Source organism: Salmo salar, chromosome ssa20 (assembly GCF_905237065.1).
Source record: "Salmo salar chromosome ssa20, Ssal_v3.1, whole genome shotgun sequence".
NCBI classification, from domain to species: domain Eukaryota; kingdom Metazoa; phylum Chordata; class Actinopteri; order Salmoniformes; family Salmonidae; genus Salmo; species Salmo salar.
Window position 1 is genome coordinate 81,487,572 of NC_059461.1, and position 25,657 is coordinate 81,513,228.

The following is a 25,657-nucleotide window of genomic DNA, read 5'->3' on the forward strand; positions in this document are numbered from 1 at the left end:
CAGCACACAGACACCAACGCACACACATAAAACAAGGGGAGAAAGAGATGGAAAGAGAGATGGTATTTTTGACACATCTTATAGTGGTCTGATTGTAATCTTGCTTGCCGAGCGAGACAGTAACCAGCTGACTAAAGAGAATGTCCTTTTCCCTTTTATTCTGTGGAGCAGCATGTTGTCATTTCATATGGTTGCTTAGTCACGTGGTTGTTCCATTAGAGATGGCGTGCTTGGCCTTTAGCTTGTCCTCTTCAACTTTGTTTTATCTCCCTTTCTCTCTCCCCCCCTCTATCTCTCTCCCCCTTTCTCTCTCTCCCTCCTCTCTCTCTCTCCCCTTTCGCTCTCTCCCCCTCTCTCTATCTCTCCCCCCTCTCTCTCTCCCCCCTCTCTCTCTCTCTCTCCCCTTTCGCTCTCTCCCCCTCTCTCTATCTCTCTCCCCCCTCTCTTTCTCCCCCCTCTCTCTCTCTCTCTCTCTCCCCTTTCTCTCTCTCCCCCCTTTCTCTCTCTCCCCTCTCTCTCTCCCCTTTCTCTCTCTCCCCTCTCTCCCTCTCCCTTCTCTCTCTCTCCCTTCTCTCTCTCTTCCCCTTCTCTCTCTCTCCCCCCTCTCTCATTTTCCTGGAAGTGGCATCTGCATAATCAGGTGTGCGGGTCGGACTCAGGTCAGACAGAGAGACAGACACACAGCTGCTGAGGAATTATTGACTCAGATGGCCCTTATTGAAATGGCTCTGCACTAAAAAGTTGTTACTGAAAGAGCCCTCAAATGAGATTCAGTTAGGGACAGTGACCCAGCACTGATCTCTGTACCCTCCTCAGCTAAACACTAGCTCCTGTGTGACCCCAGACAGGCTCTACAGCATCTCTCTGTATTCCAATCTCTACACACACACACCTGAGGGTCTCTCCAGTGGAGCAGCGTCGCCTCCAGAGATTGACCAGGCTGGAGGAGCGGCTGGCGGCCGAGGAGGACTTCCCATCACCCACATGCATGCGTACTACCGTGCTCGTAGTGAAAGCACTGCGCACGTTACGCTCTGGCTTGGCCAGGATGATATACACCTGGAGAGAACGAGACAGACAGAAGAGCTTCATAACCCTTCATAAGCACTAAATAACACTTGTTATAACCCTTCACAAGCCCCTTATAACCAAACACAATATTCCAAATAAACATTCCTTTTCAAGTCCCTCAGTCGAGCACCTGATTCCGTTTTGCTTAAAGCTGAAGTTGTTTTCTATCTCCAGTGTCCTGTGTGTCTTACCTTGGGTACGAACAGGCAGCAGAGAGCCACAGTGGCACTGAGGCTGACGCTGAAGCACATGGTGATGATCTTGTAGTTGGAACCGAAGTAGATGGGCACGAAGGCCAGCCAGATGATACAGGTGGTGTACATGGTGAAGGCGATGTACTTGGCCTCGTTGAAGTTGGCTGGGACGTTACGCGTCTTGAAGGCGTAGAAGGTGCAGCTCAGGATCAGCAGGCCGTTGTAGCCCAGCGGCGCCACCACGCCCAGGTTGGTGGTGTAACAGATGCGGTTGACCTGCCGGATGCTGGGGTAATCGTGGATCACCTGCAGGTAGTAGAGCCATCTGTATCAGCATGTACATACACGGAGCGGACAAAACTTTAGGAACATCTATTGCATCTTGCCTATGCCACTCGGTCATCGCTCATCCATACGGTTATATGTACACATTCTTATTCCATCCCTTAAGATTTGTGTGTATTAGGTACTTGTTGTGGAATTGTTAGATTACTTGTTATATATTACTGCACTGTCAGAACTAGAAGCACAAGCATTTCGCTACACTCGCAATAACACCTGCTAACCATGTGTATGTGATCAATTTGATTTGATTTGCTTTGCTTTGAACACTTTCCATGACAGACTGACCAGGTGAATCCAGGTAAAAGCTATGATCCCTTATTGATGTCACTTAGTAAATCCACTTCAATCAGTGTAGATGAAGGGGAGGAGACAGGTTAAAGAAGGATTTTTAAGCCTTGAGACAATTGAGACATGTATTGTGCATGTGTGCCATTCAGAGAGTGAATGGGCAAGACAAAATATTGAAGTGTCTTTGAACGGGGTATAGTAGTAGGTGCCAGGCACACTGGTTTGTGTCAAGAACTGCAACGCTGCTGGGTTATTACACCCAACATTTCCCGTGTATTACAAGCATTGTTCACCACCCAAATGACATCCAGCCAACTTGACACAACTGTGGGAAGCATTGGAGTTAACATGGACCAGCATCCCTGTGGAACGTGTTACACACCTTGAATAGTCTATTCTCTGACGAATTGAGGCTGTTCTGAGGGTAAAAGGGGGTGGGGTGGAACTCAATATTAGGAAGGTGTTCTTAATGTTTTGTCCACTCAGTGTAGCTGCTGTACAGTATGTATACAGTCAGAAAGTGGGTTTGGGGGCCTCCCGAGTGGCGCAGCGGTCTAAGGCACTGCACTGCGTCACTACAGACCCGGGTTCAATCCCAAGCTGTGTCGCAACCGACTGCAACCGGGAGACCCATGAGGCGGTGCACAATTGGCCCAGCGTTGTCCGGGTTACGGGAGGATTTGGCCAGCCGGGATGTCCTTGTCCCATCGCGCTCTAGCCACTCCTTGTGGCGGGCCTGGGCGCATGCACGCTGGCTTCGGTCGCCATTGGTGCGGCTGGATCTGAGTTAAAGAGAGCAGTGTGTCAAGAAGCAGTGAGGCTTGGCAGGGTCGTGTTTCAGAGGACGCATGGCTCTCGACCTTCGCCTCTCCTGAGTCCGTACGGGAGTTGCAGCGATGAGACAAGACTATAACTACCAAATGGATAACATGAAATTGGGGGAGAAAAAGGGCATAAAAAATATAATAATAATAAAAAAAATCTTTAAAAAAAAAGAAAGTGGGTTTGGACAACTGTATAGGTTGAGACCATGTTGGCACCAGGTTTTCACTTCAGCCAGTTCAGCAAGTAAATGTATCATTCACTTTAAGAGGCAGTCTCAGACCCTTAGGCTGACAATTCACTGACACACACACACACACACACACACACACACACACACACAGTGGGCACAGCCTACCTGTGGGGGCTCCATGAGGAAGAGAGCCACTATGATGCCCAGCTGCAGCAGGATGAGTAGAGAGGCGATAACGAGCTGGGCGCATGCAGACATGAACCTGGGCTTCCTAGTACAGATCTTCTTCTTACTGCCAGCCAGGATACGGGCTATACGGTTAGTCTGCAACAACAACACAGCCAGGATACGGGCTATATGGTTAGTCTGCAACAACAACACAGCCAGGATACGGGCTATATGGTTAGTCTGCAACAACAACACAGCCAGGATACAGGCTATATGGTTAGTCTGCAACAACAACACAGCCAGGATACGGGCTATATGGTTAGTCTGCAACAACAACACAGCCAGGATATGGGCTATATGGTTAGTCTGCAACAACAAATGTCAGAGAGAATGAATGAATGAATAGACTTCATACCGGGAGAGAAGGGGAAATCTGTAATAATGACTTCAAACACAGTCTGTTTGTGAGATCCATATGTCTAGATGTACAAGGACATGGTAGGTGAAAGAATCAAGGTAAAGAGTGACTTGATGATGTACCTTGGTGACCAGGGCAGAGTAGCTCATGGCAGGGGACAGGCCTATGCCCAGTCTCTGTAGGTAGCAGTGTGCAGCGTGGGGCTTGGCGATGAGACTGAAGGTACAGAGATAGCCCAGACAGATCCCAGCCAGGATGATGTAACAAAGCTCTCTGCTAGACGACTTCACCACCGGAGTGTCCCGGAACCTACACCCACACAGTTTGTTGTATAACCTTGTAACAAATATACTAACTTACAGTTCAAATTACATGTTGAAAACAATCCCAGTGCCAAACCATGTTGGAAAACAAGTGGAATCCTTTAACGTGTTATCCCCTGGGTTGTACTCCGTGCATATTTTCCCAAACAAAGGGTTGAATATGACATTGACTTTCACATTTATTATGTTAAAATCCATAAGTTGTTACCTGATGAAGACGGAGGTGACGAAGAATGTGGCACAGAGTCCCAAACAAGCAAATGCCACAGCAGCAATGGGCTCTGGGTCCCCCCAACGCAGGTACTCCACTGGGATAGGGTCACAGCCTGGAGGGTGGGGGGGAGATGGAGAGAGAAAGAGATAGTGAGAGGTTAAAAACAAACAGCATTGATAAGTTTTCAGTTTTTCTTAATTTCTCTCTTATTCTCTGGTTATCCCTCCTTTTTTCTCACCTTCTCTGTCTCGTGTGCCCTCCTCTCTCTCCCTCCTTTTCTCTCTCTCTCTCCCTCTGTTCCCCCACCCCTCCTGGGCTGTGAGATAAGTCTCATTAATTAAAGGGACAGTTCTAATTAGGTGCTGGCGTAATGCTCGCTGAAAATACCTCCCGGACCCGGCGGGTCCGAGACAGAACACCAGAGACGGCAAACCAGACAGAACACCGCCGCCACACTGCCGTTAAAATAGATGAAGTCATTAACGGCTCTACCTTTAACACAGTCTATAATGTTAAATTAATCAGTGAAGTAGTTCAGTTTAGAGGCAATAACAGTTTATTTGCTGAATGGGAGTATAGGTACCTTTAAGAGAAGAAACAGTAATTCTGGAAGACACTGTTAACAAAACTTGAATTTAACTCAACTTTACGGTCGCTCAGGAACTTTGTATTGAGGCCTCTCTCTCATTCTCTCACTCTCTCTCTCTCATTCTCACTCTCCCACTCTATCTCTCTCTCCCCCTCTCCCGCTCTCTCTCTCTTTAATTTCAATTCCATTTTAAGGGCTTAATTGGCATGGGAAACACATCTTTACATTGCCAAAGCAAGTGAAGTAGATCAGTGGTTCCCAAACTTTTTATAGTCCCGTACCCCTTCAAACATTCAACCTCCAGCTGTACCCCCTCTATCACCAGGGTCAGAGCACTCTCAAATGTTGTTTTTTGCCATCATTGTAAGCCTACCACACACACACACTATACAATACATTTATTAAACATAAGAATGAGAGTTGTTCTCACAACCCGGCTCGTGGGAAGTGACAAAGAGCTCTTATAGGACCAGGGCACAAATAATAATATAACAATAATCAATAATTTTGCTCTTTATTTAACCATCTTACATATAAAAACGTATTTTTTCATTGAAAGTTGTCAATACCTCACCACAGGTTAATGAGAAGGGTGTGTTTGAAAGGATGCACATAACTCTGCAATGTTGGGTTGTATTGGAGAGAGTCTCAGTCTTAAATAATTTTCCACACACAGTCTGTGCCTGTATTTAGTTTTCATGGTAGTGAGGGCTGAGAATCAACTCTCACATAGGCAGGTGGTTGCAAAGGGCATCAGTGTCTTATTAACAGCGCGATTTGCCAAGGCAGGATACTCTGAACGCAGCCCAATCCAGATATCTGGTAGTGGCTTCTGATTAAATTCAATTTTCACAGAACCGCTTGTTGCAATTTCGATGAGGCTCTCTTGTTCAGATATTGGTAAGTGGACTGGAGGCAGGGCATGAAAGGGATAACGAATCCAGTTGTTTGTGTCATTCGTTTTGGGAAAGTACCTGTGTAATTGCACATCTAACTCACTCAGGTGCTTCGCTATATCACATTTGACATTGTTTGTAAGCTTGAGTTCATTTGCACACAAAAAAAATCACACAATGATGGAAAGACCTGTGTGTTGTCCTTGTTAATGCAGACAGAGAAGAGCTCCAACTTCTTAATCACAGCCTAGATTTATAGTTGCGGAGAGTCCCTGTAATCCTAGATTCAGATCATTCAGGCGAGAAACAACATCACCCAGATAGGCCAGTCGTGTGAGAAACTCATCATCATGCAAGCGGTCAGACAAGTGAAAATGATGGTCAGTAAAGAAAACTTTATGCTCATCTCTCAATTAAAAAATACTTTGCCCCTTGATAACCAGCACAATTCTGTATGTTGTAAAAGCGTTACATGGTCGCTGCCCATAGTGCTGCATAGTGCAGAAAATACGCGAGAGTTCAGGGGCCTTGCTTTAACAAAGTTAAACATTTTTACTGTAGTGTCCAAAACGTCTTTCAAGCTGTCAGGCATTCCCTTGGCAGCAAGAGCCTCTCGGTGGATGCTGCAGTGCACCCAAGAGGCAGGAGCAACTGCTTGCACGCATGTTACCACTCCACTATGTCTCCCTGTCATGGCTTTTGCACCATCAGTACAGATACCAACATGAGCAGCAGCTACGTTTGACTACATACGGACCGTTAGCGGAATTCCTGTGAGAGAGTAACGGTTAGTGTGATTGGATGTTAATTATTTGACTAGGCTACCTGTATTTGACATTGTGTTGTTATTTAGCTGAACACTAGATGGTTTATTTTTGGCAGTGAAACGAGGATACTTAGGCGAGGAAAAAAAATGTTTATTTTTATTTTTTATATATATTTACATAAAAAAATGTGAATGACATTTTTATTTGGCGTACCCCTGATGGCATCACGTATCCCAGTTTGGGAATACCTGAAGAAGATAATGAGCAAAAGTGAAATAAGTAATAACAATTAACAGTAAACATTACACAGTTCCAAAAGAATAAAGACATTTCAAATGTCATATTATGTCTCTATACAGTGTTGTAACGATGTGCAAATAGTTAAACTACAAAAGGGATAATAAATAAATATAAATACGGGTTGTATTAACAATGGTGTTTGTTCTTCACTGGTTTCCCTTTTCTTATGGCAACAGGTCACAAATCTTGCTGCTGTGATGGCACACTGTGGTATTTCACCCAGTAGATATGGGAGTTTATCAAAACCGGGTTTGTTTTCAAATTATTTGTGGATCTGTGTAATCTGAGGGAAATATGTGTCTCTAATATGGTCATACATTTGGCAGGAGGTTAGGAAGTGCAGCTCAGTTTCCACCTCATTTTGTGGGCAGTGTGCACATAGCCTGTCTTCTCTTGAGAGCCAGGTCTGCCTACGGCGGCCTTTCTCAATAGCAAGGCTATGCTCACTGAGTCTGTACATAGTCAAAGCTTTCCTTAAGTTTGGGTCAGTCACAATGGTCAGGTATACTCTATTTTTTTGTTCATTCTTTCCAATGTGTCAAGTAATTATCCTTTTGTTTTCTCATGATTTTGTTTAGTCTAAATGTGTTGCTGTCCTGAGGCTCTGTGGGGTCTGTTTGTGTTTGTGAACAGAGTCCCAGGACCAGCTTGCTTAGGGAACTCTTCTCCAGATTTATCTTTCTGTAGGTGATGGCTTTGTTATGGAAGGTTTTGGGAATTGCTTCCTTTTAGGTGGTTGTAGAATTTTGATAATTGGCGGGTATCGGCCTAATTCTGCCTGCATGCATTATTTGGTGTTCTACGTTGTACATGGAGGATATTTTAGCAAAATTCTTCATGCAGAGTCTCAATTTGGTGTTTGTCCCATTTTGTGAATTATTGGTTGGTGAGTGGACCCCAGACCTCACAACCATAAAGGTTGTAACTGATTGAATTATTTTTAGCCAGATCCTAATTGGTCTGTTGAATTTTATGTTCCTTTTGATGGCATAGAAGGCCCTTCTTGCCTTGTCTCTCAGATCGTTCACAGCTTTGTGGAAGTTAGCTGTGGTGCTGATGTTTAGGTCGAGGTATATATCGTTTTTTGTGTGCTCTATGGCAAAGGTGACTTGATGGATTTTTTATTTGTGGTCCTGGTGACTGGACCTTTTTTGGAACACCATTATTTTTGTCTTACTGAGATTTACTGTCAGGGCCCAGGGTCTCTATGTTTTTGGTTGGATAGGTTTCTCAATGTCTTTCTTAGGTTTTTGTGTTCTTCATCAAACTATTTATCATTGTTGTTCATTTTCTTCAGTTTTATGTTTGACATTTTTAGATTTGATAGGGAATGACGGTGCCGGTGAAGAGGCCAGGCGTTTTACCTACCTATCTATATACTACCTACCTATCTATATACTACCTACCTATCTATATACTACCTATAAGATGGTGCCGGAGAAGAAGGCTAACATTTTACGTGTCCCCAACCAATTGTTTTTTTTGTTCGTTTATTTGTGTTTTTTTACTTATTTTGTAGATAATGTTGCCACTACCGTCTCTTACGACCGAAAAAAAAAACTTTTGGACATCAGGACTGCGATAACTTACCATGGACTGGCAGAATACTTTTTTGACTTGTATGAGTCTGACGAGCCCGATGCAAACGACATACTGCTTTCACGGGAACAGGTCCAGATCCACGTGATTTGCGTGAAGAGGAGGCGGAGAAAAAGGGGCCAAAGGGCAGGCTGCCTTCTGAGAATTGGTAGGCGATTGAATAAACTCCCACTTCCTTTCATTCTGCTAGCAAACATGCAATCTTTGGAGAATTAAATAGATGACCTATGCGCAAGATTAAACTACCAACAGGACATTCAAAACTGTAATATCTTATGCTTCATGGAGTCGTGGCTGAACGACGACATTATCAACATACAGCTGGCTGGTTATATGCTGTACGGCAGGATAGAACAGCGGCGTCTGGTAAGACAAGGGGCGGCAAACTATGTATTTTTGTAAATAACAGCTGGTGCACGATATCTAAGGAAGTCTTGAGCTATTGCTCGCCTGAGGTAGAGTATCTACATTTACATTATCTCATGATAAGCTGTAGACCACACTATCTACTTAGAGAGTTTTCATCTGTATTTTTCGTAGCTGTCTACATACCACCACAGACTGAGGCTGGCACTAAGACCGCATTGAATGAGCTGTATTCCGCTTTAAGCATACAAGAAAACGCTCACCCAGAGGTGATGCTCCTAGTAGCCGGGGATTTTAATGCAGGGAAACTTAAATCAGTTTTACCAAATTTCTATCAGCATGTTAAATGTGCAACCAGAGGGGAAAAAAACTCGGGACCACCTTTACTCCACACACAGAGACGCATACAAAGCTTTCCCTTGCCTTCCATTTGGCAAATCTTACCATAATTCTATCCTTCTGATTCCTGCTTACAGGAAAAAATTCAAGCAGGAAGAACCAGTGACTCGATCATTAAAAAAAGTGGTCAGATGAAGCAGATGCTAGGCTACAGGACTGTTTTGCTAGCACAGACTGGAATATGTTCTGGGGTTCCTCCAATGGCATTGAGGAGTACACCACATTAGTCATTGGCTTCATCAATAAGTACATCGATGACGTCGTCCCCACAGTGACCGTACGTACATACCCCAACCAGAAGCCAAGGATTACAGGCAACATCCGCACTGAGCTAAAGGCAAAAGCTGCCGTTTTCAAGGAGCGGGACTCTAACACGGAACCTTATAAGAAATCCCGCTATGCCCTCCGACGAACCATCAAACAGGAAAAGCGTTGAGGCAAATGGCACTGGAACATGCATGAGAGCACCAGCTGTTCTGGAAGACCGTGTGATCGCTCTCTCTGCAGCCAATGTGAGTAGGACCTTTAAACAGGTCAACATTCACAAGGCCGCAGGGCCAGAAGGATTACCAGGAAATGTACTGCGAGCATGCGCTGACCAACTGGCAAATATCTTCACAGATATTTTCAACCTCTCCCTGTCCGAGTCTGTAATACCAACATGTTTTAAGCAGACCACCATACTGCCTGTGCCCAAGAACACTAAGGTAACCTGCCTAAATGACTACCAACCCGTAGCACTCACGTCTGTAGCCATGAATTGCTTTGAAAGGCTGATCATGGCTCACATCAACACCATTATCCCAGAAACCCTGGACCCACTCCAATTTACATACCTTAACAGATCCACAGATTATGCAATCTCTATTTCACTCCACACTGCCCTTTCCCACCTGGACAAAAGGAACACCTATGTGAGAATGCTATTCATTGACTACAGCTCAGCGTTCAACACCATAGTGCCCTCAAAGCTCATCAATAAACTAAGGACCCAGGGACTAAACACCTCCCTCTGCAACTGGATCCTGGACATCCTGACGGGCCGCCCCCTCAGCCCCTTCCTGTACTCCCTGTTCACTCATGACTGCATGGCCAGGCACCGCTCCAACACCATCATTAAGTTTGCAGATGACACAACATGGTAGGCCTGAAAAAGAGGACCAAGCACGCCCCAATTCTCATCGACGGGGCTGCAGTGGAGCAGGTTGAGAGCTTCAAGTTCCTTGGTGTCCACATCACCAACAAACTAACATGGTCCAAGCACACAAAACCTATTCTTCCTCGGGAGACTGTAAAGATTTGGCATGGTTCCTCAGGTCCTCAAAAGGTTCTAAAGCTGCACCAGCGAGAGCTTCCTGACTGTTTGCATCACTGCCTGGTATGGCAACTGCTCGGCCTCAGACCGCAAGGCACTACAGAGGGTAGTGCGAACGGCCCAGTACATCACTGGGGCCAAGCTCCATTTACAGTCCCAACGGGAGCCACAGTACACCAGTTACAGTCCAGATGGGAGTAACATTACACCAGTTACAGTCCAGACGGGAGCCACATTACACCAGTTACAGTCCAGACGGGAGCCACATTACACCAGTTACAGTCCAGACGGGAGCCACATTACACCAGTTACAGTCCAGACGGGAGCCACATTACACCAGTTACAGTCCAGACGGGAGCAACATTACACCAGTTACAGTCCAGACGGGAGCCACATTACACCAGTTACAGTCCCAACGGGAGCCACATTACACCAGTTACAGTCCAGACGGGAGATACATTACACCAGTTACAGTCCTGACGGGAGCCACATTACACCGGTTACAGTCCCAACGGGAGCCACATTACACCAGTTACAGTCCAGACGGGAGCCACATTACACCAGTTACAGTCCAGACGGGAGCTACATTACACCAGTTACAGTCCTGACGGGAGCCACATTACACCAGTTACAGTCCCGACGGGAGCTACATTACACCAGTTACAGTCCAGATGGGAGCCACATTACACCAGTTACGGTCCAGACGGGAGTCACATTACACCAGTTACGGTCCAGACGGGAGCCACATTACACCAGTTACAGTCCAGACGGGAGCCACATTACACCAGTTACAGTCCTGACGGGAGCCACATTACACCAGTTACAGTCCCAACGGGAGCCACATTACACCAGTTACAGTCCAGACGGGAGTAACATTACACCAGTTACAGTCCAGACGGGAGCCACATTACACCAGTTACAGTCCAGACGGGAGCCACATTACACCAGTTACAGTCCCAACGGGAGCCACATTACACCAGTTACAGTCCAGACGGGAGCCACATTACACCAGTTACAGTCCAGACGGGAGTAACATTACACCAGTTACAGTCCCAACGGGAGACACATTACACCAGTTACAGTCCAGATGGGAGTAACATTACACCAGTTACAGTCCAGACGGGAGCCACATTACACCAGTTACAGTCCAGACGAGAGCCACATTACACCAGTTACAGTCCCGACGGGAGTCACATTAGACCAATTACAGTCCAGACGGGAGTAACATTACACCAGTTACAGTCCCGACGGGAGCTACATTACACCAGTTACAGTCCAGACGGGAGCCACATTACACCAGTTACAGTCCTGACGGGAGCCACATTACACCAGTTACAGTCCCAACGGGAGCCACATTACACCAGTTACAGTCCAGACGGGAGTAACATTACACCAGTTACAGTCCAGACGGGAGCCACATTACACCAGTTACAGTCCAGACGGGAGCCACATTACACCAGTTACAGTCCCAACGGGAGCCACATTACACCAGTTACAGTCCAGACGGGAGCCACATTACACCAGTTACAGTCCAGACGGGAGTAACATTACACCAGTTACAGTCCAGACGGGAGCCACATTACACCAGTTACAGTCCAGACGGGAGCCACATTACACCAGTTACAGTCCCGACGGGAGCCACATTAGACCAGTTACAGTCCAGACGGGAGCCACATTACACCAGTTACAGTCCAGACGGGAGTAACATTACACCAGTTACAGTCCCAACGGGAGCCACATTACACCAGTTACAGTCCAGATGGGAGTAACATTACACCAGTTACAGTCCAGACGGGAGCCACATTACACCAGTTACAGTCCAGACGAGAGCCACATTACACCAGTTACAGTCCCGACGGGAGTCACATTAGACCAATTACAGTCCAGACGGGAGTAACATTACACCAGTTACAGTCCCGACGGGAGCTACATTACACCAGTTACAGTCCAGACGGGAGCCACATTACACCAGTTACAGTCCTGACGGGAGCCACATTACACCAGTTACAGTCCCAACGGGAGCCACATTACACCAGTTACAGTCCAGACGGGAGTAACATTACACCAGTTACAGTCCAGACGGGAGCCACATTACACCAGTTACAGTCCAGACGGGAGCCACATTACACCAGTTACAGTCCCAACGGGAGCCACATTACACCAGTTACAGTCCAGACGGGAGCCACATTACACCAGTTACAGTCCAGACGGGAGTAACATTACACCAGTTACAGTCCAGACTGGAGTAACATTACACCAGTTACAGTCCAGACGGGAGCTACATTACACCAGTTACAGTCCGACGGGAGACACATTAGACCAGTTACAGTCCAGACGGGAGTAACATTACACCAGTTACAGTCCAGACGGGAGCCACATTACACCAGTTACAGTCCAGACGGGAGCCACATTACACCAGTTACAGTCCAGACGGGAGTAACATTACACCAGTTACAGTCCAGACTGGAGTAACATTACACCAGTTACAGTCCAGACGGGAGCTACATTACACCAGTTACAGTCCCGACGGGAGACACATTAGACCAGTTACAGTGCAGACGGGAGTAACATTACACCAGTTACAGTCCAGACGGGAGCCACATTACACCAGTTACAGTCCAGACGGGAGTCACGTTAGACCAATTACAGTCCAGACGGGAGTAACATTACACCAGTTACAGTCCTGACGGGAGTCACATTAGACCAATTACAGTCCAGACGGGAGTAACATTACACCAGTTACAGTCCCAACGGGAGCCACATTACACCAGTTACAGTCCAGATGGGAGTAACATTACACCAGTTACAGTCCAGACGGGAGCCACATTACACCAGTTACAGTCCAGACGAGAGCCACATTACACCAGTTACAGTCCCGACGGGAGTCACATTAGACCAATTACAGTCCAGACGGGAGTAACATTACACCAGTTACAGTCCCGACGGGAGCTACATTACACCAGTTACAGTCCAGACGGGAGCCACATTACACCAGTTACAGTCCTGACGGGAGCCACATTACACCAGTTACAGTCCAGACGGGAGCCACATTACACCAGTTACAGTCCAGACGGGAGCCACATTACACCAGTTACAGTCCAGACGGGAGTAACATTACACCAGTTACAGTCCAGACGGGAGCCACATTACACCAGTTACAGTCCAGACGGGAGCCACATTACACCAGTTACAGTCCAGACGGGAGCCACATTACACCAGTTACAGTCCAGACGGGAGTAACATTACACCAGTTACAGTCCTGACGGGAGTAACATTACACCATTTACAGTCCCGACGGGAGCCACATTACACCAGTTACAGTCCAGACGGGAGTAACATTACACCAGTTACAGTCCAGACGGGAGCCACATTACACCAGTTACAGTCCAGACGGGAGCTACATTACACCAGTTACAGTCCAGACGGGAGTAACATAACACCAGTTACAGTCCAGATGGGAGCCACATTACACCAGTTACAGTCCAGACGGGAGCTACATTACACCAGTTACAGTCCAGACGGGAGCTACATTACACCAGTTACAGTCCAGACGGGAGTAACATTACACCAGTTACAGTCCAGACGGGAGCCACATTACACCAGTTACAGTCCAGACGGGAGCTACATTACACCAGTTACAGTCCAGACGGGAGTAACATTACACCAGTTACAGTCCAGACGGGAGCCACATTACACGAGTAACAGTCCAGACGGGAGCTATATTACACCAGTTACAGTCCAGACGGGAGTAACATTACACCAGTTACAGTCCAGACGGGAGCTACATTACACCAGTTACAGTCCCAACGGGAGCCACATTACACCAGTTACAGTCCAGACGGGAGCCACATTACACCAGTTACAGTCCAGACGGGAGTAACATTACACAGGTTACAGTCCAGACGGGAGCCACAGTACACCAGTTACAGTCCAGACGGGAGCCACATTACACCAGTTACAGTCCCAACGGGAGCCACATTACACCAGTTACAGTCCAGACGGGAGCCACATTACACCAGTTACAGTCCAGACGGGAGTAACATTACACCAGTTACAGTCCAGACTGGAGTAACATTACACCAGTTACAGTCCAGACGGGAGCTACATTACACCAGTTACAGTCCCGACGGGAGACACATTAGACCAGTTACAGTCCAGACGGGAGTAACATTACACCAGTTACAGTCCAGACGGGAGCCACATTACACCAGTTACAGTCCAGACGGGAGCCACATTACACCAGTTACAGTCCAGACGGGAGTAACATTAGACCAGTTACAGTCCAGACGGGAGTAACATTACACCAGTTACAGTCCAGACGGGAGCCACATTACACCAGTTACAGTCCAGACGGGAGCTACATTACACCAGTTACAGTCCAGACGGGAGCCACATTACACCTGTTACAGTCCAGACGGGAGCCACATTACACCAGTTACAGTCCAGACGGGAGTAACATTACACCAGTTACAGTCCAGACGGGAGCCACATTACACCAGTTACAGTCCAGACGGGAGTAACATTACACCAGTTACAGTCCAGACGGGAGTAACATTACACCAGTTACAGTCCAGACGGGAGTAACATTACACCAGTTACAGTCCAGACGGGAGCCGCATTACACCAGTTACAGTCCAGACGGGAGTAACATTACACCAGTTACAGTCCAGACGGGAGCCACATTACACCAGTTACAGTCCAGACGGGAGCCACATTACACCAGTTACAGTCCAGACGGGAGTAACATTACACCAGTTACAGTCCAGACGGGAGCCACATTACACCAGTTACAGTCCAGACGGGAGCCACATTACACCAGTTACAGTCCAGACGGGAGCCACATTACACCAGTTACAGTCCAGACGGGAGTAACATTACACCAGTTACAGTCCTGACGGGAGTAACATTACACCATTTACAGTCCCGACGGGAGCCACATTACACCAGTTACAGTCCAGACGGGAGTAACATTACACCAGTTACAGTCCAGACGGGAGTAACATAACACCAGTTACAGTCCAGACGGGAGCCACATTACACCAGTTACAGTCCAGACGGGAGCTACATTACACCAGTTACAGTCCAGACGGGAGTAACATAACACCAGTTACAGTCCAGATGGGAGCCACATTACACCAGTTACAGTCCAGACGGGAGCTACATTACACCAGTTACAGTCCAGACGGGAGCTACATTACACCAGTTACAGTCCAGACGGGAGTAACATTACACCAGTTACAGTCCAGACGGGAGCCACATTACACCAGTTACAGTCCAGACGGGAGCTACATTACACCAGTTACAGTCCAGACGGGAGTAACATTACACCAGTTACAGTCCAGACGGGAGCCACATTACACGAGTAACAGTCCAGACGGGAGCTATATTACACCAGTTACAGTCCAGACGGGAGTAACATTACACCAGTTACAGTCCAGACGGGAGCTACATTACACCAGTTACAGTCCCAACGGGAGCCACATTACACCAGTTACAGTCCAGACGGGAGCTACATTACACCAGTTACAGTCCAGACGGGAGTTACATTACACCAGTTACATCCCAGACGGGAGCCACATTACACCAGTTACAGTCCAGATGGGAGCCACATTACACCAGTTACAGTCCTAACGGGAGTAACATTACACCAGTTACAGTCCAGACGGGAGCCACATTACACCAGTTACAGTCCTGACGGGAGCCACATTACACCAGTTACAGTCCAGACGGGAGTAACATTACACCAGTTACAGTCCCGACGGGAGCCACATTACACCAGTTACAGTCCAGACGGGAGCCACATTACACCAGTTACAGTCCAGACGGGAGCCACATTACACCAGTTACAGTCCAGACGGGAGTAACATTACACCAGTTACAGTCCTGACGGGAGTAACATTACACCAGTTACAGTCCCGCCGGGAGCCACATTACACCAGTTACAGTCCAGATGGGACTAACATTACACCAGTTACAGTCCAGAGGGGAGCCGCATTACACCAGTTACAGTCCAGACGGGAGTAACATTACACCAGTTACAGTCCAGACGGGAGCAACATTACACCAGTTACAGTCCAGACGGGAGCCACATTACACCAGTTACAGTCCAGACGGGAGTAACATTACACCAGTTACAGTCCAGACGGGAGTAACATTACACCAGTTACAGTCCAGACGGGAGCCACATTACACCAGTTACAGTCCAGACGGGAGTCACATTACACCAGTTACAGTCCAGACGGGAGTAACATTACACCAGTTACAGTCCAGACGGGAGCCGCATTACACCAGTTACAGTCCAGACGTGAGTAACATTACACCAGTTACAGTCCAGACGGGAGTAACATTACACCAGTTACAGTCCAGACGGGAGCCACATTACACCAGTTACAGTCCAGACGGGAGCTACATTACACCAGTTACAGTCCAGACGGGAGCCACATTACACCTGTTACAGTCCAGACGGGAGCCACATTACACCAGTTACAGTCCAGACGGGAGTAACATTACACCAGTTACAGTCCAGACGGGAGCCACATTACACCAGTTACAGTCCAGACGGGAGTAACATTACACCAGTTACAGTCCAGACGGGAGTAACATTACACCAGTTACAGTCCAGACGGGAGTAACATTACACCAGTTACAGTCCAGACGGGAGCCACATTAGACCAGTTACAGTCCAGACGGGAGTAACATTACACCAGTTACAGTCCAGACGGGAGCCACATTACACCAGTTACAGTCCAGACGGGAGTCACGTTACACCAGTTACAGTCCAGACGGGAGTAACATTACACCAGTTACAGTCCAGACGGGAGTCACATTACACCAGTTACAGTCCAGACGGGAGCCACATTACACCAGTTACAGTCCAGACGGGAGTAACATTACACCAGTTACAGTCCAGACGGGAGTAACATTACACCAGTTACAGTCCAGACGGGAGCCGCATTACACCAGTTACAGTCCAGACGGGAGTAACATTACACCAGTTACAGTCCAGACGGGAGCCACATTACACCAGTTACAGTCCAGACGGGAGCCACATTACACCAGTTACAGTCCAGACGGGAGTAACATTACACCAGTTACAGTCCAGACGGGAGCCACATTACACCAGTTACAGTCCAGACGGGAGCCACATTACACCAGTTACAGTCCAGACGGGAGCCACATTACACCAGTTACAGTCCAGACGGGAGTAACATTACACCAGTTACAGTCCAGACGGGAGTAACATTACACCAGTTACAGTCCGGACGGGAGCCACATTACACCAGTTACAGTCCAGACGGGAGTAACATTACACCAGTTACAGTCCAGACGGGAGTAACATTACACCAGTTACAGTCCAGACGGGAGCCACATTACACCAGTTACAGTCCAGACGGGAGTAACATTACACCAGTTACAGTCCAGGCGGGAGTAACATAACACCAGTTACAGTCCAGACGGGAGCCACATTACACCAGTTACAGTCCAGACGGGAGCTACATTACACCAGTTACAGTCCAGACGGGAGCCACATTACACCAGTTACAGTCCAGACGGGAGTAACATTACACCAGTTACAGTCCAGACGGGAGCCACATTACACCAGTTACAGTCCAGACGGGAGCTACATTACACCAGTTACAGTCCAGACGGGAGTAACATTACACCAGTTACAGTCCAGACGGGAGCCACATTACACGAGTAACAGTCCAGACGGGAGCTACATTACACCAGTTACAGTCCAGACGGGAGTAACATTACACCAGTTACAGTCCAGACGGGAGCTACATTACACCAGTTACAGTCCCGACGGGAGCCACATTACACCAGTTACAGTCCAGACGGGAGCTACATTACACCAGTTACAGTCCAGACGGGAGTTACATTACACCAGTTACAGTCCAGACGGGAGCCACATTACACCAGTTACAGTCCAGACGGGAGCCACATTACACCAGTTACAGTCCTAACGGGAGTAACATTACACCAGTTACAGTCCAGACGGGAGCCACATTACACCAGTTACAGTCCTGACGGGAGCCACATTACACCAGTTACAGTCCAGACGGGAGTAACATTACACCAGTTACAGTCCCGGACGGGAGCCACATTACACCAGTTACAGTCCAGACGGGAGCCACATTACACCAGTTACAGTCCAGACGGGGAGCCACATTACACCAGTTACAGTCCAGACGGGAGTAACATTACACCAGTTACAGTCCTGACGGGAGTAACATTACACCAGTTACAGTCCCGCCGGGAGCCACATTACACCAGTTACAGTCCAGATGGGACTAACATTACACCAGTTACAGTCCAGAGGGGAGCCGCATTACACCAGTTACAGTCCAGACGGGAGTAACATTACACCAGTTACAGTCCAGACGGGAGCAACATTACACCAGTTACAGTCCAGACGGGAGCCACATTACACCAGTTACAGTCCAGACGGGAGTAACATTACACCAGTTACAGTCCAGACGGGAGTAACATTACACCAGTTACAGTCCAGACGGGAGCCACATTACACCAGTTACAGTCCAGACGGGAGTCACATTACACCAGTTACAGTCCAGACGGGAGTAACATTACACCAGTTACAGTCCAGACGGGAGTCACATTACACCAGTTACAGTCCAGACGGGAGTAACATTACACCAGTTACAGTCCAGACGGGAGTAACATTACACCAGTTACAGTCCAGACGGGAGCCACATTACACCAGTTACAGTCCAGACGGGAGTAACATTACACCAGTTACAGTCCAGACGGGAGCCACATTACACCAGTTACAGTCCAGACGGGAGTAACATTACACCAGTTACAGTCCAGACGGGAGCCACATTACACCAGTTACAGTCCAGACGGGAGCAACATTACACCAGTTACAGTCCAGACGGGAGTAACATTACACCAGTTACAGTCCAGACGGGAGTAACATTACACCAGTTACAGTCCAGACGGGAGCCACATTACACCAGTTACAGTCCAGACGGGAGTAACATTACACCAGTTACAGTCCAGACGGGAGCCACATTACACCAGTTACAGTCCAGACGGGAGCCACATTACACCAGTTACAGTCCAGACGGGAGTAACATTACACCAGTTACAGTCCAGACGGGAGCCACATTACACCAGTTACAGTCCAGACGGGAGCCACATTACACCAGTTACAGTCCAGACGGGAGCCACATTACACCAGTTACAGTCCAGACGGGAGTAACATTACACCAGTTACAGTCCTGACGGGAGTAACATTACACCAGTTACAGTCCAGACGGGAGCCACATTACACCAGTTACAGTCCAGACGGGAGTAACATTACACCAGTTACAGTCCAGACGGGAGTAACATAACACCAGTTACAGTCCAGACGGGAGCCACATTACACCAGTTACAGTCCAGACGGGAGTAACATTACACCAGTTACAGTCCAGACGGGAGTAACATAACACCAGTTACAGTCCAGACGGGAGCCACATTACACCAGTTACAGTCCAGACGGGAGCTACATTACACCAGTTACAGTCCAGACGGGAGCCACATTACACCAGTTACAGTCCAGACGGGAGTAACATTACACCAGTTACAGTCCAGACGGGAGCCACATTACACCAGTTACAGTCCAGACGGGGAGCTACATTACACCAGTTACAGTCCAGACGGGAGTAACATTACACCAGTTACAGTCCAGACGGGAGCCACATTACACGAGTTACAGTCCAGACGGGAGCTACATTACACCAGTTACAGTCCAGACGGGAGTAACATTACACCAGTTACAGTCCAGACGGGAGCCACATTACACCAGTTACAGTCCAGACGGGAGCCACATTACACCAGTTACAGTCCAGACGGGAGCTACATTACACCAGTTACAGTCCAGACGGGAGTTACATTACACCAGTTACAGCCCAGACGGGAGCCACATTACACCAGTTACAGTCCAGACGGGAGCCACATTACACCAGTTACAGTCCTAACGGGAGTAACATTACACCAGTTACAGTCCAGACGGGAGCCACATTACACCAGTTACAGTCCAGACGGGAGCCACATTACACCAGTTACAGTCCAGACGGGAGTAACATTACACCAGTTACAGTCCCGACGGGAGCCACATTACACCAGTTACAGTCCAGACGGGAGCCACATTACACCAGTTACAGTCCAGACGGGAGCCACATTACACCAGTTACAGTCCAGACGGGAGTAACATTACACCAGTTACAGTCCTGACGGGAGTAACATTACACCAGTTACAGTCCAGCCGGGAGCCACATTACACCAGTTACAGTCCAGACGGGAGTAACATTACACCAGTTACAGTCCAGAGGGGAGCCACATTACACCAGTTACAGTCCAGACGGGAGTAACATTACACCAGTTACAGTCCAGACGGGAGCAACATTACACCAGTTACAGTCCAGACGGGAGCCACATTACACCAGTTACAGTCTAGACGGGAGTAACATTACACCAGTTACAGTCCAGACGGGAGTAACATTACACCAGTTACAGTCCAGACGGGAGCCACATTACACCAGTTACAGTCCAGACGGGAGTCACATTACACCAGTTACAGTCCAGACGGGAGCCACATTACACCAGTTACAGTCCAGACGGGAGTAACATTACACCAGTTACAGTCCTGACGGGAGTCACATTAGACCAGTTACAGTCCAGACGGGAGTAACATTACACCAGTTACGGTCCAGACGGGAGTCACATTACACCAGTTACAGTCCAGACGGGAGCAACATTACACCAGTTACAGTCCAGACGGGAGCCACATTACACCAGTTACAGTCCAGACGGGAGTAACATTACACCAGTTACAGTCCAGACGGGAGCCACATTACACCAGTTACAGTCCAGACGGGAGTAACATTACACCAGTTACAGTCCAGACGGGAGTAACATTACACCAGTTACAGTCCAGACGGGAGTAACATTACACCAGTTACAGTCCAGACGGGAGCCACATTACACCAGTTACAGTCCAGACGGGAGCAACATTACACCAGTTACAGTCCAGACGGGAGCCACATTACACCAGTTACAGTCCAGACGGGGAGCCACATTACACCAGTTACAGTCCAGACGGGAGCAACATTACACCAGTTACAGTCCAGACGGGAGCCACATTACACCAGTTACAGTCCAGACGGGAGCCACATTACACCAGTTACAGTCCAGACGGGAGCCACATTACACCAGTTACAGTCCAGACGGGAGTAACATTACACCAGTTACAGTCCAGACGGGAGTAACATTACACCATTTACAGTCCCGACGGGAGCCACATTACACCAGTTACAGTCCAGACGGGAGTAACATTACACCAGTTACAGTCCAGACGGGAGTAACATAACACCAGTTACAGTCCAGACGGGAGCCACATTACACCAGTTACAGTCCAGACGGGAGCCACATTACACCAGTTACAGTCCAGACTTGAGCCACATTAGACCAGTTACAGTCCAGACGGGAGTAACATTACACCAGTTACAGTCCTGACGGGAGCCACATTACACCAGTTACAGTCCAGACGGGAGTAACATTACACCAGTTACAGTCCAGACGGGAGTAACATAACACCAGTTAAAGTCCAGACGGGAGCCACATTACACCAGTTACAGTCCAGATGGGAGCCACATTACACCAGTTACAGTCCAGACGGGAGCTACATTACACCAGTTACAGTCCAGACGGGAGCTACATTACACCAGTTACAGTCCAGACGGGAGTAACATTACACCAGTTACAGTCCAGACGGGAGCCACATTACACCAGTTACAGTCCAGACGGGAGCCACATTACACCAGTTACAGTCCAGACGGGAGTAACATTACACCAGTTACAGTCCAGACGGGAGCCACATTACACCAGTTACAGTCCAGACGGGAGCTACATTACACCAGTTACAGTCCAGACGGGAGTAACATTACACCAGTTACAGTCCAGACGGGAGCCACATTACACCAGTTACAGTCCAGACGGGAGCCACATTACACCAGTTACAGTCCAGACGGGAGCCACATTACACCAGTTACAGTCCAGACGGGAGTTACATTACACCAGTTACAGTCCAGACGGGAGCCACATTACACCAGTTACAGTCCAGACGGGAGCCACATTACACCAGTTACAGTCCTAAACGGGAGTAACATTACACCAGTTACAGTCCAGACGGGAGCCACATTACACCAGTTACAGTCCTGACGGGAGCAACATTACACCAGTTACAGTCCAGACGGGAGTAACATTACACCAGTTACAGTCCCGACGGGAGCCACATTACACCAGTTACAGTCCAGACGGGAGCCACATTACACCAGTTACAGTCCAGACGGGAGCCGCATTACACCAGTTACAGTCCAGACGGGAGTAACATTACACCAGTTACAGTCCAGACGGGAGCCACATTACACCAGTTACAGTCCAGACGGGAGCCACATTACACCAGTTACAGTCCAGACGGGAGTAACATTACACCAGTTACAGTCCAGACGGGAGCCACATTACACCAGTTACAGTCCAGACGGGAGCCACATTACACCAGTTACAGTCCAGACGGGAGCCACATTACACCAGTTACAGTCCAGACGGGAGTAACATTACACCAGTTACAGTCCTGACGGGACTAACATTACACCATTTACAGTCCCGACGGGAGCCACATTACACCAGTTACAGTCCAGACGGGAGTAACATTACACCAGTTACAGTCCAGACGGGAGTAACATAACACCAGTTACAGTCCAGACGGGAGCCACATTACACCAGTTACAGTCCAGACGGGAGCTACATTACACCAGTTACAGTCCAGACTTGAGCCACATTAGACCAGTTACAGTCCAGACGGGAGTAACATTACACCGGTTACAGTCCTGACGGGAGCCACATTACACCAGTTACAGTCCAGACGGGAGTAACATTACACCAGTTACAGTCCAGACGGGAGTAACATTACACCAGTTAAAGTCCAGACGGGAGCCACATTACACCAGTTACAGTCCAGACGGGAGCCACATTACACCAGTTACAGTCCAGACGGGAGCTACATTACACCAGTTACAGTCCAGACGGGAGCCACATTACACCAGTTACAGTCCAGACGGGAGTAACATTACACCAGTTACAGTCCAGACGGGAGCCACATTACACCAGTTACAGTCCAGACGGGAGCTACATTACACCAGTTACAGTCCAGACGGGAGTAACATTACACCAGTTACAGTCCAGACGGGAGCCACATTACACCAGTTACAGTCCAGACGGGAGCTACATTACACCAGTTACAGTCCAGACGGGAGTAACATTACACCAGTTACAGTCCAGACGGGAGCCACATTACACCAGTTACAGTCCCAACGGGAGCCACATTACACCAGTTACAGTCCAGACGGGAGCTACATTACACCAGTTACAGTCCAGACGGGAGTTACATTACACCAGTTACAGTCCAGACGGGAGCCACATTACACCAGTTACAGTCCAGACGGGAGCCACATTACACCAGTTACAGTCCTCACGGGAGTAACATTACACCAGTTACAGTCCAGACGGGAGCCACATTACACCAGTTACAGTCCAGATGGGAGCCACATTACACCAGTTACAGTCCAGACGGGAGTAACATTACACCAGTTACAGTCCCGACGGGAGCCACATTACACCAGTTACAGTCCAGACGGGAGCCACATTACACCAGTTACAGTCCAGACGGGAGCCACATTACACCAGTTACAGTCCAGACGGGAGTAACATTACACCAGTTACAGTCCTGACGGGAGTAACATTACACCAGTTACAGTCCCGCCGGGAGCCACATTACACCAGTTACAGTCCAGACGGGAGTAACATTACACCAGTTACAGTCCAGAGGGGAGCCGCATTACACCAGTTACAGTCCAGACGGGAGTAACATTACACCAGTTACAGTCCAGACGGGAGCAACATTACACCAGTTACAGTCCAGACGGGAGCCACATTACACCAGTTACAGTCCAGAAGGGAGTAACATTACACCAGTTACAGTCCAGACGGGAGTAACATTACACCAGTTACAGTCCAGACGGGAGCCACATTACACCAGTTACAGTCCAGACGGGAGTAACATTACACCAGTTACAGTCCAGACGGGAGCCACATTACACCAGTTACAGTCCAGACGGGAGTCACGTTACACCAGTTACAGTCCAGACGGGAGTAACATTACACCAGTTACAGTCCAGACGGGAGTCACATTAGACCAGTTACAGTCCAGACGGGAGCCTACACCAGTTACAGCGAGAAACCCAGTTACAGTCCAGACGGGAGTAACATTACACCAGTTACAGTCCAGACGGGAGCCACATTACACCAGTTACAGTCCAGACGAGAGCCACATTACACCAGTTACAGTCCAGACGGGAGTCACATTAGACCAGTTACAGTCCAGACGGGAGTAACATTACACCAGTTACAGTCCCGACGGGAGCCACATTACACCAGTTACAGTCCAGACGGGAGCCACATTACACCAGTTACAGTCCAGACGGGAGCCACATTACACCAGTTACAGTCCAGCCGGGAGCCACATTACACCAGTTACAGTCCAGACGGGAGCCACATTACACCAGTTACAGTCCAGACGGGAGCCACATTACACCAGTTACAGTCCAGACGGGAGTAACATTACACCAGTTACAGTCCAGACGGGAGTAACATTACACCATTTACAGTCCCGACGGGAGCCACATTACACCAGTTACAGTCCAGACGGGAGTAACATTACACCAGTTACAGTCCAGACGGGAGTAACATAACACCAGTTACAGTCCAGACGGGAGCCACATTACACCAGTTACAGTCCAGACGGGAGCTACATTACACCAGTTACAGTCCAGACGGGAGTAACATAACACCAGTTACAGTCCAGACGGGAGCCACATTACACCAGTTACAGTCCAGACGGGAGCTACATTACACCAGTTACAGTCCAGACGGGAGCTACATTACACCAGTTACAGTCCAGACCGGGAGTAACATTACACCAGTTACAGTCCAGACGGGAGCCACATTACACCAGTTACAGTCCAGACGGGAGCTACATTACACCAGTTACAGTCCAGACGGGAGTAACATTACACCAGTTACAGTCCAGACGAGAGCCACATTACACGAGTAACAGTCCAGACGGGAGCTACATTACACCAGTTACAGTCCAGACGGGAGTAACATTACACCAGTTACAGTCCAGACGGGAGCCACATTACACCAGTTACAGTCCCGACGGGAGCCACATTACACCAGTTACAGTCCAGACGGGAGCCACATTACACCAGTTACAGTCCAGACGGGAGTAACATTACACCGGTTACAGTCCAGACGGGAGCCACA

At 48.3% G+C, this 25,657-nt stretch overlaps 1 protein-coding gene across 2 annotated transcripts in view; it reads right to left on the reverse strand.

The window, feature by feature from the left end:
• Nucleotides 1–25,657, reverse strand: part of LOC106581415 (metabotropic glutamate receptor 5) — a 216,895-nt gene that overhangs the window by 2,519 nt on the left and 188,719 nt on the right. For both annotated transcript variants that reach the window (XM_014163472.2, XM_045704000.1), the window contains exons 12-16: nucleotides 4,031–4,148; nucleotides 3,622–3,808; nucleotides 3,079–3,237; nucleotides 1,263–1,571; nucleotides 893–1,059 (exon numbers count right to left, since the gene is read on the reverse strand). In XM_014163472.2, the coding sequence (XP_014018947.2) occupies nucleotides 893–1,059; nucleotides 1,263–1,571; nucleotides 3,079–3,237; nucleotides 3,622–3,808; nucleotides 4,031–4,148 (940 nt within the window). The remainder of the gene's footprint in view (nucleotides 1–892; nucleotides 1,060–1,262; nucleotides 1,572–3,078; nucleotides 3,238–3,621; nucleotides 3,809–4,030; nucleotides 4,149–25,657) is intronic.